Here is a 17,532-nt window from a genome sequence, read left to right as displayed (position 1 = left end):
TGTGTGTGTATATATATATATATATATATATATATATATTTTATAGAGTACATATAGAGAGAGTTCATTTAACAAGGAAATACTGTTTCAATCTTTCAAAAAGTCATGTTTAATTTAGTGTTCCTTGCCATTTCTTTGTAATTATTTGCAAAATGTACTCACAATTTCTGAGTGAAAACTGTTGCAAAGTAAATCCTACACCTAATTTTTCACTGCTTATCTTGTACCTTACTTTTATGGTCTATTATGGAAGCTTTTATGGATCAATGTACAGCAATACTTTGCTCACGACCATTTGACCAGAATCAGCATCTAATCTCTTTGGATTGACAAGCACGTCAAAGTTAGATATCGGAGGTGGTGGACCAGGGTGACTGCTTTTTTCTGTGGACATGTATCTCCTACAACTCTGTGCAAGAAGGTAATTTTAAAACTATTGTTCCATAACATTTTGAGAAATGATTTTCAGAAGAAGCCTGTACGCTCCCCTGCTTTCACAGGGAAACGGTGGCAATGCACAAACACTTCAGACGTTTTCAGAATGAAATGGACGACATTGCACAGATGATGAAGGGCAGGATTTTTACACCATTTAGCAGGCCAGAGTTGTAATCGTAAAATAATGTGCTCCAGTGACCCAAATCTCAAGTTACTTTGTCAGAAGCATAGCATGCACACATACAAACATACTGTAAAATCATACACACGTTCGCCGCTGCCTAAGGCACTGAGTTTGTTGAATTATAGCCCCATCATGCAAATAAAAGGGGACAAAATAAAAAACATTTATTATTTCACGATTAACCTGCAAGCGATAAAAAAAAAAACTTCAGAGACAGCAGAAATTCACATGCAGGTTGAATTCGCATGGGACATTCTGGAAGTTTCCAAATTTAGAGAATAATTCTCCAATGTCCTTTTTTTCAGCCTGTGGCTAGGTGGCTCGAGTTATGACCTACTTTTCCCCTTTCCTACCAGACTACAAATTAAGGAAACTTCAACAAGGAGTGCAGCCCAATACAAGCTTTTATTGCCTTTCTCACTGTCAAATCCATAATACCAATTTCTCTGTCTTGCCAGGATAGAAATCAAAGCAATTATCCACAAGATTCCATGCATTAGTCATTTTAACACTATTATAAAGGGAATCAAGCACAGCACGAAACCTCCTCATTTTCAAGCAGTAGCAATAGGAATAAGATAAAAGGCACCAGTTTTAATATATTTATCACTAAGAATAATCCCAATAAACAATTCTTCAGCCAACTAAGAATTTAAATAATAATGTAGATTTTAACTGATGTACTGGCTAGTACACTGGCTATTTTACAATGGATGAGCAGTGTTTGATATCAAATTTAAAGGGACAGTCCACCAAAAAATGAATATGCTATCATCATTTACTCACCCTCAGGTTGATTCAAACCTGAAAAATAATTATTTAATCAGTGGAGCGTAAACAAAGATAATTTGAGAAATTTCAGTCTTTTTTTTCGTACAATGGAAGTCAATGGTATATAAAGTCATACAGGTATGAAACAACATGAGGGTGAGTAAATGATGACAGACTTTTCATGTTTGGATGAACTATCCCTTTAAGAGCCAGAACTATCGGTTTTACAATTAAATATTATTCACATTGATGGCATTTATGTATTTAGCACTTTTATTTTCAAAAGCGCTTGTTAGGTTGTTCACACAAGTGGAGAAACCTGTTTTTGAATGTTTTTGCTTGTAAACAGTACTTGATCTGTGCATATTTCTCTCCTGATTCAGATGAAATGGCTTTTTCACTGGAGAAAGCAATATTTTAGAAAGAGGACTCTTTGGTATTTTACCCAAAAGCAGCGGACTGAAGTAAAAAAATAAAAAACAATTAATTATGGATTTGTTTATTAAAAACACACAGCTTTTCACTTCATGACAATACTTGTGGATTATTGTGAAATTTTTATCGCTGTTTGGACTCATTCTGACTGCAGATGATTCATTGGTGAGCAAGTGATGTAATGGTACATTTCTCCAAATCTGATATGATGAAAAAAACTTACTCATTTACATCTAGGATGGCCTGAAGGTGAGTCAATTTTCAGCAAATTTACATTTTGGGGTGAACTATTCCTTTAATGTTTGTCTCTTAAAATTTTGCTTCTCATACTCATGGTCAGTCATATCTAAATAAATTAAGAGTGATGCCTGGCTTCTAAAATGAGCATGAAAGCTTTGCCATTCTGGATTATGCCTGCAATGTATCATTTATCAATCAACAATAAATCATTACATATTTTTTATTTTCCAACACCAGGGCAGGTTTTGAAAAAGGGAAATAAATGACTGAGCAAAAAAAAAAAAACTGACACATCCTACTCCTTAATGTCTAATTTTGGCTCAAACCCAGCTATAATTGTTGTAAATGCAGATTTTTAAAGGCAAAGCTAGCCATTTTGCTTCAATGAGCAGTGCATTCCATGTATAATGCATTTTTATTCTCTCTGGAAAGCATTTTAATATTTACAAACTAACAATGTACATCCACTCACCATCCACTCTGAAATGATGATGTCCACTTTTTCCACAGGAAGGTCAATTTCTTCTATTCTGCCCTTGATCAGTGTGATGGTGTCTTCAAGTTTATTTGATCTAGGGAAAGAAAACATTCAACTAAACTTTTTGTCTAACATTTAAATAGCAATAGTAGATGTTTTTGATTATATTAACTAAATTAAATGAAATGAATACAAAACTCATTATTTATTTTGCAAGTGTTCAAAATTATAAAAAAAATAAATGCAAGGAAAATGTAAATTATAAAATGCATGTTACTAGTGTTGAACAACTCTGCTGTGACTATGAATGATAATTACGCTCATTAGGCCTGGATTCAATCTCCTCAGAAAGACATCTGCTAATTAATCCAAATTACACACACCACAGAAGATTTACCAGGACAACAACACTAATGTCCCAATTTGATAGCACCTCCTCCCAAGACCTGTTGGACTAAGAGTCAGCAAACTACCATTCACCTTAGTGTTTGTGTGTATATGTGTAAACGTGCATGAACAACTACCCCCCCCCCACCCCCACCTTATTTAAATGATCGCTCCCATTTTGACCGGTAACCCTTAACATCAATCTCTCTAAATACTCCATTATCACGACAGCTAATGTTACTAGGGACAGAGTCATTACTCAAGCCTGCAGAGTGCATTTCTGCCCAACAGATACTTATCTCTGCACCTTCGCGCTATCACACTCTTCCAGAATCCCATTGTAGCGCTCCCTCTATCTGCCCCTCCTTCAGCAGACTGTCTTGAGCTAGGAAACACTAATCTCATTACTGGGTTAATTTAGAGGACAATGTCAGCTACAGGGGGAGAAAGAGGAGGAGGAGGGGGATTTGGGACACTTTAATACTTCCCTCCACTGGATGGTACTTGGTTTAGGGAATATGATCCAAGTATATTGATCCTCTGGGACTGATGATTGGATTTAAAGTGTGAAGTGATGATGACAGACTGGATTATCCACCAAATCACCACCATGACTGGTGTTAAATGGTGTAATCTAGGGAATAAGTACCTAAATTGTAGGGATCATGTAAGGATTATCTGGTTTTCTACTATAAATGCTCTTAAGATATTAATAAAGACACTCATGGAACAAAAAGCTGGGGCAACATTTCACACAAGTCCAAGATGAAATTTTTGCAATGCACCTGCATTACAGAAATAGCCTGTATTAAATATTCCAGAATGTAGGAAAAAATTTGCCGCAGGATTTACTTTGAAACAATTAGCACTCAGGAATTGCTAGTCAATTGTACCAAGAAACGATGAAATGAGAAACATACTGATTAAACATGACAGTTTTTAGACAGACTGAAAGTAGCATGTTCTTGTAAAAAAAAAATAAAAAAAAAAACACTCCAAAAGATTAGTTTTATTTACAACTTTTTTTACATTTTACAAACAATTACAAAGAAACCGCAGGTAGCACATGAAATTAAATATGAAATTTTGAATTAGAAAAACGAAAAGTGTCTTTGAAAAAAAAAAAAAATATATATATATATATTTTTTTTTTAAAGCGCACAACACTGGCTTACTCGCTAAACTCTGTCAAGTTGTTTCTATCATGACAAACTGCTTGTGATTTTTTACATTTTTCGTCACTGTAAAGTGCTTAAATATTCAATGTAAAAGTAAATAATACTTATAAGTCTGTGGAGAACTCTCCATTGTACATGCATTGCTATCAAAGTGTTTATTTAATTCCTTTAATATTGTTTTTTGATGTATATATTTAACATTCAATTAAAAAATTTTCATTCACACCTCTATAAAACTGAATAAAGCATCATGCAGGTCAGAAAACCACCTCTGTAAAACCCATAAACACTCAGGCGGCACGAAGGAGGCCTCGGCCCAACAGCGGCCCAGCGAGCTGTAAAATTAAACTTCATTTTCCTTTCATCCTCCTGCCTGCTTCGACTCCTCACACTTATGTATTAACAATAACCATAATCAAAAAAATCTCCCAGAGACACCACCTGTAGTGAACACATCTCAACTCCAACAAATAAAACTGTATTTTTGAAGTGCCCTCAGAGGTGATACATGAGGTAATTTTTATGGGCAGATAGGTCGTAAAGTAAGCAGATAGGACAGGCTGGAGACCATTTGTATGTTTAGTGTGCGTGTGAGATCCTGTGCCGGGATTGAAGTAGGGGAGATTGGAAGTCGACTGGGTGGATGTAAATGACAGGCCTTTAGGAACGTGACTGAAGCCCGTAAATACATTGAAGTCAACCACTGAGACAAATAGAAATAGAAAGAGGACTAGTTTTTTGATGAGATTGCAGGATAATGATAGAGCTCGCCAGCCTGGGTTTGGTGTGAGAGTGTTTCTCAGGCCAATTGACAAAACTGCCACTTCCCCTTTTAGGCCAATTATGCATTGTCACTGAAAATTTGACATTAATTTTTCTTGTAACTACATACCATGCAGAAAAAAAACCTAGTTGTTGAATGCTGCATTGGCAAAAAGGTACTTTTATTTGTATGACTTTTTTTATGTTTTGTTTTCTGTGATGTATTCCACATTGCTGCTGCAAATTCCACTGATGTATGTCGTGAAATGTTGTGAAAAAACTAACATTTAATGAATAAAAGTAAAAAAAATATTTCACGCAAATATAAAACTATAATGCTAAAATATTTTATTGTAGTCGGGACAGTAAAATTTTAGATAGAAACAGAAAAACTCTTATTATTGATCCCAGCAAATACCGGCGAAACTTACAGAGAAGAAGCTGGATTGTTTAATGGGAAGAAGTGTCTCAAAGCGGATGAAGTTGGGAAAAAAATAAAGCCAAAAAACACTTCGGAAGCAATAAAAGGACTTCAAGGTTTAGTTCAGCCAAAAATGAAAATTAAACCATAAATTACTCACCCTGAAGTCATCCTAGGTGTATATGACTTTCTTCTTTCAGATAAATTCAGTTGGAGTTTTAACAAATATAAGTTTTTTGCTGAACTAACCCTTTAACATTTACAGAGGAGATGTTCAAGAAACACCAAAGGAGAACACAAGATGGCAAGATGATTTTATTTTCCAAAAGGGAGCAACCTTTTTTTTTTTTTGACCAACTTTTTTATATTAACAAAACAACATCCATGGGAGCAACCACTTTTTAATAAAAACAAGTTAACGTATGGCAAGAGGGCCTTTCTAATATACTCAAGAACCTGTTAATTTCTTCAGCGCGATGTTGACTCACCTGACAATGTCCATGGCCTGGTAGATGATCTCAGACTGGTCGACAGCAATGACCTTCCTGGCTCCCGCTTTGGCAGCGAACATGGAGAGGATTCCTGTACCACATCCCACATCAAGCACCACCTGCGGGTTAAAGGAGCAGCGCGTAACCTTTCTGCACTATGCCAGCTTGTCTGTGCCATCTTAAGCGTGCAGAGGTATGATAATGGCACCGGAGGCATTTATCATGCTGACAGGGTCTAACCCTTATTTGCCGAAGTCCACTGGCTGGACCACGATGGCTGAGATAAGCCTCTTGTCGTCTACACCCACTTCACCTTTTTCTTTCCAGCTCAGTGCGTCACCTCGCTATCCATGTTCAGCTGTGGCCGGCTAAAGCTGATCTAGCCAATGTCAGTGCAAAATTAATGGTTTGTATATGAGCTTTGGTGCACTTTATGTGTGTGCACTGAAGCACCATTATCCTGTTATCAGCCCACTGCAGTTGACACATAAGAACCCCCCTTTAAAAAAAATACTGCAGCTTGGTATAATGCAAGGTTTTGTCATCGCAATTATTACTCTGTCATAGCTTTTTCTACAACACTTAAAAATGGCAAAGTGCCTGGGCTTCAGGAAGCCCATACTCACCTTGTCCTTGAAGACGTCCATGTTGTGGTACATGAAGTCTCGATAGCTCTCAGTGCGCACCTTGTCCTGTCGAAAAAAGAGACAACCAAAGTCCTAAGCAATGACACAGTGTAGCCATCGTACTTTCAATTAAGAAGACAGAGCGCTCCCATCCCAGCGAGGGAGAAATCGCTGAACACGATCCAATCATTCAGAGCAAAAATTTAATTTTAATGCCTTATCTACAGTTAAAGCTGACAGTCAAGGAGCAGGCTGGAAATCAAATTAACAATCGTTAAGCAGCATGAAATAAAAAATTTCAACAGAGTCAAGATTTAATTAGAAAGCAATTCAAGGATGTGTGACTGGTAATTAATTAATATATATATATATATATATATATATATATATATATATATATATATATATATATATATATTTATTTTTTGAGGGAAGGAGGCTGCTGTTGTTGGGAGTGGAGATGAAAAATGTAATGAAACTGGTCCTGACACGTCTTGCTTTGCCAGCAGAATTTCAGCCAGAAATGGCTAATTAACCTGCCAATCAGAATTAGTACCACCGAACATACATGATGCTGGAAGCTATTTACAATCCCAATGAGAGCCATTACATTTATATCGGGTTAAACCAGAACATGTAAAAATAGTAATTAAATATAAATAAGGGCCTGTTTTTTATGGTTAAACATTTAGCTTAACATTTTAAAGTTTTTTTTCCTGAACATTTTTCTAAACTACTGGTCAAAAGTCTCAAATAATTACATTTCTTCTTTAATGTTTCTGAAAAAAAGTCTGCATTTGTTTCATCAAAAATACAATAAAAACATAATATTGTGAAATATTTTAACATTTACATTTTTTTTCTATTTTAATATTTTCTCAAATGTAATTTATTCTTGTAATGGCAAATCTGAATTTTCAGCAGCCATTTCTTCAGTTTTCAGCATCTCTTATTCTTTCATAAACAATTCTAATATGCGGTTTTTGCTGTATGTTAAAACCATGATACAAAACCATTTAAAAGTTAGGAGAAGGAAAGAAAGAAAGAAAGAAAGAAAGAAAGAAAGAAAGAAAGAAAGAAAGAAAAATTTCTGTTTCTCCAGTAGGATCCGATTTGATTTTTTTCCACACTTTCATCCATTAAAAAACGCTTTCAAATTATGGCAGAAATTCCATTAGCATTCCTATAGGATTTGATGTGCTGAAGGGAAAACATATTTAAAATATGTGAATATTTCAAATCAAACTTATCAGAGATCACCTTCTGATGCAGATAAAAAAAATGATGAAGGAAAAGTTCACTTAACTTTCCTTACATGGAAAGTTTTGAATTATTTAAAGGGTTAAAGATCGTGAGTCGTGACGGTAAATGGCATCATTTTACGGTGGACAGTAAAAGCGTCAGCGCTTACGTTGCACCATACAGCTCGCCTCTACTCTGCAGAATTTCAACTCTGACGCAAACCGCTGTTTAATGCAAGTTGGAGGAGGCACCAATCACTGGCCCTCTCCAGGACATACTGCAGTATGAGAGCTGACGATCCAAACGCTCCTTACTTGAACCTCCCTTACTGCAGTTACAGCACTCAAACAATGACATCCTAATAATAAATCTGGAAAACTGCAATGTGGGAAAAGAAATAATGGTGAATAATGAAAATATGCTGCATGCATACAGCGAACCACTGCATCTTTTTTAAGGAGTTTGCACAAAGTGTGAGTTGCCTGTGACCTCCTTCCCAAGCAAATAAGGCTGCATGTATATGTTAAGATGGGGATAGACGTACCTTCAGCATCTCCTCATGGATGCTGTAATGCCCATAAGAGCTAAAGTAGGCCTCGTCTTCTTCTTCTCTCAACTCAGCAATGGCCCCTGAGCGTGAAGGGCCACGGCTTGTGTCTGCATTCAGCACTAAACCTTGTGCCAACAATCTGGGGCAATGCAAACAACACACACACATACACACACACATATATATATATATATATTAAGACAGAGGAAGGCTCGGTCAGTACACCAGCACACTTGCACGTGCATGTGAGTGCTAGCTCGAAATCTTAACCACTGCAGTGGAATTTTACCCCATCACTAACTTCTATTGCCCCGCCTCTTTTTTTGCACCTCTATCCACTTCATTGAGTCTTTTAAACTGAACTCTATGCTGCACCCTGCTGGACCCACTTATACATTACACATCTATTGGAGTTACAGAGCTTACTCTCAGAGTGAGCCATTCTTTAAAATTAATTGGGGACTGAAGGTAATTTTTGTTTATTTATTTATTTGTTTATTTTTAACTTTAAAAAATTGCTTATGGCCAGTGCCATTATTGCAATTGCTTGGTCAGGTCAGTTTAAACAATGATAATTTGGTTTTGGTTCTAACATAAAGGAAGATGTGAACTAAAGAGGGGGAAAAAAGTTTTGCAATGCATTTACTACGTTAACTGCCACTGATATTGGGTTCTGGATTTTGTTCTTTTCATTAACCTTTTAAATTTTGAACTGATTTTCATGCATCTTTGTGAGACCTTTCACATACAACTTCAGCTCTATGGGCAGAATTTTTGACATACCGTAACAACAGTTGACAATAATTAATTATATTAGGTTGGAAAAACAAAGGAGAATGTGTCTGTAGTCTGTGGGACAAGTGTATTGTATAATTTAAAAACTGAGATGTGAAATTCACATTGGTTATACTGTATGACACATTTCCAGGTCACAGTGCTTGCATTTAAAGTTGTATTTAAAGGGATAGTTCACCTAAAATGTTTTATTATTATTATTCATTTAAAACTTTCTTTCATCTGCAGAACACAAAATAATATATTTTGAAGAATATTTTGTTCAAAACAACACCGAATACCATTATCTTATAAAAAAAAAAAATAATAATAATAATCTTCTGTGTTCTGCCATACTTATGACAGACTTTACATTTTTTGGATGAACTCTCTCTTTAACCCATTCTTCCTTTATTTTTCTTAAATTAAAATTCCTTTAAAGGGGTAAAAGATATTTTTTTAAACCTATGCTGACTAAACCTATGACAAGAAGAAAACAGAAAAAAGTGCTGTGGCAAAAAAGCAAAACTTCAACATCCATAATGCACTGGGTTCAATCTAACTGTCTGTGAGCAGGGATACAAAGATGCATGAGTACAATCTGAAGTTTTCACCAGTGCCCTGGAACGGTTAAAACTCCACTGGATGACGTGTTTTTGAACTTCATACTAACAGGTGGGACATGTTTAAGATGGAATAAGCAACACTGTGAGAATAAATCACTCATAGAGTATAAATAATAACACTTATTTGCTCATACTTAGAGAAAAAGCACTGAAATCAAATGCATATGAAGAGTGAGGCTAATGTTATACTGACTTGAGTTTGTGCAGATCGTCCATGGCTCGGGCCAGGGCTTCCTCAGCTCTCTGAGCTCTGTCTTCAGCCTGTCTGGCTCTCTGAAGCAGAAGAGGCTCCTGATCACCAGCCGCGGGGCTCAACGACACATCTGAGGCTTCAGTCAACTCTTCAACATCTGACAAAATGTAAGCCAGTAGCACAAATGCTTTTCAAACACGTATGAAAGATTCCCATTTACACATGCAGTATGCTGCCATACCCTACAGTTCAAAAGTTCTTAAGTTAGTAAGATTTTTATTTTGTTTTAAAAAAAAATTCTCTCACAAAGAATGCATTAAATTCATCTTAAGTGACGGTAACGACATTTATAATGTTACAAAAGATTCTGATTTCAAATAAATCCTGTTCTCGTGAACTTTCTTTTCATCAAAGAGTCACAAAAAAAAAATCCACTGTTTTCATAAAACACTTAAGCATCACAAAATGTATCATAAGACATGTTTCTTAAGCAGAATGATTTCTGAAGGATCATGTGTGGTATATTAATATAGAAAACTATATTATCACCCAGCAATATATCGAAAGATGGTCATATAGTACATTCTACTTTACCTGCTTATGTAAAGCAATATATACCATATAGCAATTGGCTGTGTGAATTTTATATCGTTGCAAAATATAAACTGAAATATCGCACAGCTCTATAGTACATACAAAGCTGGATACATATTATATTATTTTATAAAAACTATATATTACATTTTAAAATATATTAAAATAGACAAAAGCAGAAATTTGTCACAATATACAAGACAAAAACAGTAATTCTCATACCTATCAACAGTAATGGGTCATCTGGTAAAGCTGGTTTCATGTATTGATCACTGTCCCATGGCAATGGACCATTTGAAGCAAGCTCCAAACTCTCTGCAGAACATTTCTACAAAACACACACAGCTTATTCTCTTCAGGCGTCAAGTCATCTTATCACAGATATACACTTGAAGTGTGTGTGTTAAGAAGATACTTACTGTAGTTCTAATGTAGTTTATCATCTTTATGTAGCCATAGTCATCAAGCCCTAGTGAGGAATGAAACCAGATGTATATTTAAAGACATCAGGCATCACTCAGCACACTGAGCAGTCTTAGGTTTCTAAAACTTACTGTGTTTGTGGACAAGACCTGGAATATCCACACCATGATCTTTCTTACAGTGTTGAACTGTTTCAGACACGGAGGTGAAAGTCCTGTTTAAAGTGAGACATACTTGACTACAAAACAAATCATCAGCTCATCTTTTCTAGTGAATGTCTTGAATTGTTAAACACACACAGACAAAACATTAGAGCCTTGATCCGTTTAGCTACTTTTAAATAAATATTCAAAATAGAAATATTCAAAGTGTTCAGGTTATTATTGCAAACTAAACATTTACAATAGTTCAAGTTTATAAAATTCTTACATCGTTTATGTCTATAGTAATAAAACTGAAATAAAATACTTAACCAAATACTTAACCAAACTAAAATTAAAATTAGAAATATTACACGCCAATTAGCAGAAATACGTTAAAGTACTGAAATTACTAAATGGAGATTAAAAATAAAAAGGTAAAACAAAATATATTCAACCTAAAAGAAATATTCAAAAAGGAAAAAAAGCACTAATAGCATAACAAAATTACTAAATAGAAAAAAATGTTTTATTGAAAACTACAAATACATGCTAATCCAAACATGACAGTATTTAAACAAAACTGAAATAATATTGGTTCACATGTCCATCATTCTGACATCCATGAGTTCAAAAAGAGTTTGTATTTGTGATGTATTTGATCTTCTGGTTTCTCCTCACTATTGTCACATTTAATCTGAATTGAATTGAACTGTTAAAATGTCTCCGTTTTGGATTAAACATCTAGCATTACACTAATACGGAGTAGATAAAAGATAGTAAGTAAATATTTTAAGACATTTTAATCATTTCTTCTGGCTATATAAAAGCAAATGATTTACATTTGGAAATAACATGCTACATTTTTTTCTCACACACAGTATAAATGGCTAACATGTAAATATACATCTGTCTATAATCATATTTGGAGGTTTCTGACAATAAATCGTTTGAAACGGTTTTCTTTTAGGAAGTATCATCATGAATGTTAGTTACCTGCTGTCACAGAGTAAACACGGGACTGTTATGTGTTCAGATCCCTCCTCCATTGACTGCCACTGTTCTTCATCACTGTCGGACAGCTCGGGCACATCATCACCTGCATCACAAGATACAGCTGCATAAGCCATAACTATTAAACACATCCAAACAACCGGTGAGAACTACTGACATGATTAACTGTACAAGAGTTGAACATTTTAAAATGCCGAACTCGAATTCCTCTAAGATTAATATGCACTATTCAAATCGTTACATAGCGCGGTTTAAACGAGTTAAAGCACGTATGTTCATTATATTTCATATATTCACGTGTACCTGTGTGCGCTGCCATGTTGTATTCTCTTGAGTTGAGTTTTCTCATCCGGGTCATTCTTATTTGGTGTACTTCCCCTCTGTCGCCATGTGAGGTCGCTGTTTCTTTATTAATCGCAGTAACCGTAAGCCTTAGTCTTTCAAATATTTAATATCTTTCTGTATCCTTTTTATATATTTGTACCTGTGTATCTTTGTTAGTAACAAAGCATCAAAAAGTCCTTTATGCAGATACAACACATTATCTTTATATTTGTAGTTTTACAATAACACACTACCTACAGTAAAAACTTTGGACTCCATTGACTTTATATTGTAGTTAATGTAAGGCTCACTATACTATATTCATATTGTATGGCTAGTGTGTAAATTAGTTTTGTCAGTTTTTGTTTGAAATTTCTCTAATTTCTCTTCTTTTGTTTGAAATTTCAATGTGAACGTGAACTCTTTCATTGCAGGTTAAAATAATTATGGAATCATAAAGTTGGACCCTAACATAATATATATTCTGCCAAGTTCAAAAATGTATATTCTGAATGCAGATGAACAGTATAGCTGCTGAAAAGTTTCTGTGTCATGATATGTCATACTGTTTAAACCTGCAAATAAATGCTTTTGTCTTTCAGATGTGACTAAAGAGGTGACTGTTTAACCGACTTTTCAGATATTACACACAAAATAATATATATTATATACATACAATAGTTGTGTTCAAGTATGGATATAATGTATTTTTTTTCCCTTACCAATATACAATTACATAAAAAAAAGCAACAGAGCTCAAAATGAAGCATATAGAAACAGCACACATCACCCTTAAATGCAGTTCTACATTCTGAGTGCTTTTAAAATACTTAATATGATGATAATTAAACTGCAGGCAAACAATATTTTGGCTTATCTTGCTGAAGAATCATGCCAAGGTTGCACTTAATTATAAAAAAGTGAGAATAAAAGTCTTTTTTATTCTTTGTCTCCAATTTTCCCAAGATTGTATATAGCCTTGTTTTCGAGAATTTCCACTTTCTGCTCTCCATCTGTCAGTGTGTCGACAACCATAGCTCTGGCCACTGCTGTGATGGGAATAGACATTGAAGGTAAAACAGAGGAGACTGCACAAAGAAATTTTCGGGCCACCCACTCAGCCGGCCTGCTCTCCTCTCGGTCCACTAAGAGCACCCTAGAAAAAAAGAAAAGAAAAAAAAATAATAAATCACATATGAACTACAGAAAATATGATGATTTAGAAATAACAGACATGCACAACATGCATACAAGATGTATGACCTCAAACTATACTTGCAACAGATTTTATTTAAGAAAAATAAAGCAACGGGACTCACGCTGGTCTATAAATGGAGAAACGCTCAAACCCTAGGTCTTCAATTTCTGCTTCAACCTGTCCCTGTTAATACAGCAGTGTTGGAATGGTCAAGGACTGGCTTGAATGACAACAAAATACAAGCTAGTCCTTCCATGCACTGTTAATCAAGTAAGTGATATAATCTAGGCACAGGTTTTATAATACCTTTGTTTTCAGATAGAGAAAGCTGCTGGTTTTGTCTGCACCTTTGGAGGATTCGAGATGAAAATGTGAGCAACCTCCTGCTTTGGCAAGTTCTGCAGACTTGAGTACGTAGTCATGATCCACCCGCACAAACCCTTCCTGTAGCCCGTAAAAAATGTATGCACAGAAAGCTGTCTTTTAGTATGCAATTAAAAGGAAATAATCATGAAATGTAAACTTGCACAAAGGGTTCTCCACAAACGCATCATAAAGTGATTTTCTTTTTAAATCGTCTTATTCATCAGCTGCTAAAGTGTTCTTTACTTTCATTGCCAATTAGAGTTTGTTAGCATTTATTTTGTCTCATCATGAAAAAACAATTATGCAAATAATATAAGACAAATATTTTCTTACATTTATAAATGTATTAAATGAATACAGACTATAATTGAATTTATCTATATCCTAAACTAAGGATCAGGAGAAAATCCCTCATGCATTTATACAGTCCACAATATGATCGCATCTGAACATACAGCTCCTGCTTTGGCTTTGGTTGTTCCTAGACAGCAGTATCCAACATCATGGCCCTGAAAAACCTCAGCATACTCATCAAGCTTCTCAAAATCAACCACCTTTTGCACCTGAAGCGAACAAGAGGGACAATAAACAGTCAGAATAAAAAAATAAAATCCTTGATATCATTCAAAGAAGTCTAAGTTGAATTGCATTAAACAACAAAATATCAAACCACCTAGCACGTGCAAACAAATGATGCTAGATTTTTTTTTATACGAGCCGGTTACTGCTTGTGCTGTCTTTCTTTAAAGGGATAGTTCACCTGACAATGACAATTCAGTCTATGGAAGTCAATAGGGTCAACTCTTTGTCTACCAAAATTCTTGAAAGTATCTTCTTTCGTGTTTTTTTTTCTTATTACAAAAAATAAATGCATAAAGGTTTAAGAAACTTCAGGATGAGAAAATGATGACTGAATTAAAAATTTTGGGTGCACTATCCATTAAAGGCACTTGAATAATTGTCCAAACACATGTGCAATGACATAACATGTAACACATTACCAGATTTTCATAAGCTTTATCCTCAAAGGTTAACTGCCTTCGTCCAATGAGAGTGATGCTGGAGAAGATGTTGCGCTCCACTATTTCTTTCAGTAGCGCCTTTCCAGTCTCACCTGAAGCGCCGAGAATGAAGCACGTTCTGTTCTTCTGCCGGTAATTCTCTTCCATTGCGTTCAGATCCATTCTGTAATGAAAAAAAAATTGGTTGCGTTCGCAACTGTTTGAATTTCGCAACAGCACCATGACAGTGCAGAATTTGCACAGGTGCACTATAATAAACAGGTGCATTTTTAGTAATAACTGCTTTAAAAGTTGTTCCTCAAAGCTGCGCTCGGCGGCTCAAAGCTCACTGAACCGTAGTCAAATCTCTTATCTTAATGGCAATATTTGTACACTAAATATAGGTCTGTAATTGTTGATGGCTATATTTCATACACGACATAATGTAAAGCCGCCCCAAAAAACTCTTTTGAAACATCCTTATACAGCCAAAGGGATTTGTCCATGCTATGCAATGCTGAAAAAAGTATCACGTGACAATACTGTCGGTTCTAGCAAGAAATATTAATAGCAACTTTACTAAATTGAATTAATAATTACACGAGACAGCTTCATCATGCATACATTTTTCCCCCTATTTATGTGTTCTTTTTTATTTTGTTCTTTATTTCAAATGGTCTAACCTGTAATGCTTTCGGTATTTTCTTTCTCAGTATTTGATTATGCTATTTATCTTAATACAATCAAGAGGGAAGATTGGCACAACATTGAGGTGTGGTCGTTCATGCTATGAGCAAAAAAAAAAAAATCGCGTACTGTAGAAAAAAAAGAAAACACTGTCAGCACAAGCAGGACATAGCAACAAAATTGCATAGTAGGATAGTAATAGAAGTGACAGTAGTGGTGCGTGTACTTCACCTTGGGATCTCGTCGATCTCTGAATTCTCAAGATAGTAAAAAACAGCGGCGAGCGCCGCGACGAAAACAGCGAAGAAGCTTAAGGTTTTACCCCAGTTACTCTCAAATACATTCATGCCAAGCTCGATAAACAGAGACGACTTTGGTAGTTGATTCGCTGGAGCTTCCTGTTACAGCGTCCTGTGTTTCACACTGCGCATGCGCACAACGCCTACATACAATGCAGCGAAAATTACAGCTGTTTGGAAAAGCATATGCACTTGTACTTGGTTTTACTGGCATCTGAAGCCTTCAGAACTTGAAAATATCGATACTAAAGTATTGTGGCAGAGCAAATGAACACCTCCCAAAAACAAGAGTGCCCAGAGTGCTGCTTATGTGATGGTGGTGCATGTTTGTGTTTCTGAGTTCATATGCATAATTTCATAGATATGTAGCTATACTTAACCACTGGTTCACCTAAAACTCTTACACTATCTGTAGTTAAATGGCATGGTTTGATATAGTGCTCAGGTAAATTTGATCTAAGTAAATGTTAAACTTTTGAAATTCAGAAAAAAAGAACCACATATTGACGAATCAATATATTCCTTAACCACATATATATTTTTTTAATAAAACAGCAAGAGAATACACAGTAAAGTTATGCAAATAATTGCATGGATAATTTATTTTAATGCTTTTACTTCTGTAAACAGGTTTTGGTTTTTAGGAATGTAAAGTAACATCATCAACTACAACAAAACTGACCATGTAAACTATTACAGCTATAAGGCATAAATAATATTAAGATATTATAAACGTTAACATAATGACTTTCTATAAAGCTGCTTTAAAAAAAGACACTTGTAAAAAAATAATAATAATAATAATACAATAAAATTGACTTTGTGGGACAACAAAAGTACATAATCATGTGATACATAACTTTATAATTTCTAGACACAAGAATATCATCAACACAATGGTTTCTTCATGTGATGTTAAACTGCAGTGTTAATTAAGTATAGATAACAGGTGAGATGATTACGGGGGGAGAGTTTTGATCTTTATCACCTTTACTAAAGAGACAAAAATATAGATAGAGATAGAGTTTCTCAGTGAAAGACTGACCAGTGAAAGAGCGGATCTGAGATCTGGACTCCACATCATAGAAGGAGACCAGACCCTCCTCATAATCCACAAACACCCCCACCTTCTGCGGCTTCACTCTCAGATATAGACAGACAGATGGGCCAGCACAAGCCCAATATTCATTTCCATTCCTCAGTGCCACAGCCTAGAATCCATTCTGGGGACACATTGTGATCTGTCCCTTCCTGTTAATAGATTCTCTGGCCACTCCTAAATTCCAGTCAGTTTTACCCTCCACTTGAACCTCAAAATAAAATCTCCCTGAGGAGAATCCCTCTTTTCCCAGGACACCAGGATAGTGATCAAACCTCTCTGGGTTGTTTGGGAGCTTCTGTTTAATGTCTCCATGTCTCACTTGTTTCCCATCATCAGACAGGATGAGATATGGATGAGCTGTATCAGGATCCAGAGTCACATCCACTGAGAGAGAGAGATCAGAGCATGTGAATCTTAACAGTACAAAGATTTAGATGTGTTAAATGTTTAACAATAAATAGTTGGTAAAAGTGATTATATGTTAGGCTTTCATCTCTGAATTTTACCTGTATAATGCTGCATCACTCTCAACACTGTGGAGGCAAATAATAAAACATCAACAAGTGTGGTCAAACTAACATCCAAGAT

The 17,532-nt window shown here is 35.3% G+C and overlaps 2 protein-coding genes across 3 annotated transcripts in view; both read right to left on the bottom strand.

Annotated features, from left to right (window-relative positions):
* Nucleotides 1–12,340, bottom strand: part of prmt3 (protein arginine methyltransferase 3) — a 48,655-nt gene extending 36,315 nt beyond the window's left edge. Inside the window, exons 1-10 of the mRNA XM_059507186.1 lie at nt 12,271–12,340; nt 11,950–12,052; nt 10,945–11,027; nt 10,810–10,859; nt 10,613–10,718; nt 9,797–9,953; nt 8,198–8,342; nt 6,412–6,477; nt 5,783–5,904; nt 2,541–2,640 (exon numbers count right to left, since the gene is read on the bottom strand). Coding sequence (XP_059363169.1) covers nt 2,541–2,640; nt 5,783–5,904; nt 6,412–6,477; nt 8,198–8,342; nt 9,797–9,953; nt 10,613–10,718; nt 10,810–10,859; nt 10,945–11,027; nt 11,950–12,052; nt 12,271–12,325 — 987 coding nt within the window. The 5' untranslated portion in view covers nt 12,326–12,340. The remainder of the gene's footprint in view (nt 1–2,540; nt 2,641–5,782; nt 5,905–6,411; nt 6,478–8,197; nt 8,343–9,796; nt 9,954–10,612; nt 10,719–10,809; nt 10,860–10,944; nt 11,028–11,949; nt 12,053–12,270) is intronic.
* Nucleotides 12,341–13,212: 872 nt separating this feature from the next.
* Nucleotides 13,213–16,356, bottom strand: LOC132101916 (oxidoreductase HTATIP2-like). Of its 2 annotated transcripts, none has more exons than XM_059507141.1 (6): nt 15,775–16,356; nt 14,857–15,040; nt 14,311–14,418; nt 13,796–13,933; nt 13,611–13,672; nt 13,213–13,447 (listed from the first exon to the last, which is right to left on the bottom strand). In XM_059507141.1, the coding sequence occupies exons 1-6, from the start codon at nt 15,888–15,890 to the stop codon at nt 13,231–13,233; spliced, it is 825 nt and encodes a 274-aa protein (XP_059363124.1). In that variant the 5' UTR covers nt 15,891–16,356; the 3' UTR covers nt 13,213–13,230. The 2 variants fall into 2 exon arrangements, with proteins under 2 accessions (XP_059363124.1, XP_059363129.1); XM_059507146.1 differs by having other exon boundaries at nt 15,866–16,356.
* Nucleotides 16,357–17,532: the final 1,176 nt, after the last annotated feature.

This window comes from Carassius carassius, chromosome 2 (genome assembly GCF_963082965.1).
Source record: "Carassius carassius chromosome 2, fCarCar2.1, whole genome shotgun sequence".
In the NCBI taxonomy this organism is placed as follows: domain Eukaryota; kingdom Metazoa; phylum Chordata; class Actinopteri; order Cypriniformes; family Cyprinidae; genus Carassius; species Carassius carassius.
Note: the sequence above shows the minus strand (reverse complement) of the source record. Positions and strands in the feature narration are given on the sequence as shown.

Bases quoted from the DNA above. Each gene is read 5' to 3' on its own strand.
- LOC132101916 (XM_059507141.1), bottom strand. From the start codon at position 15,890: ATGAATGTATTTGAGAGTAACTGGGGTAAAACCTTAAGCTTCTTCGCT. The intron at 14,419-14,856 runs GTAATGTGTTAC...TGTTCGCTTCAG, and splicing joins ATAAAGCTTATGAAAATCTG to GTGCAAAAGGTGGTTGATTT. The intron at 13,448-13,610 runs GTGAGTCCCGTT...CTTTTTTTCTAG, and splicing joins TTCTCCATTTATAGACCAGC to GGTGCTCTTAGTGGACCGAG.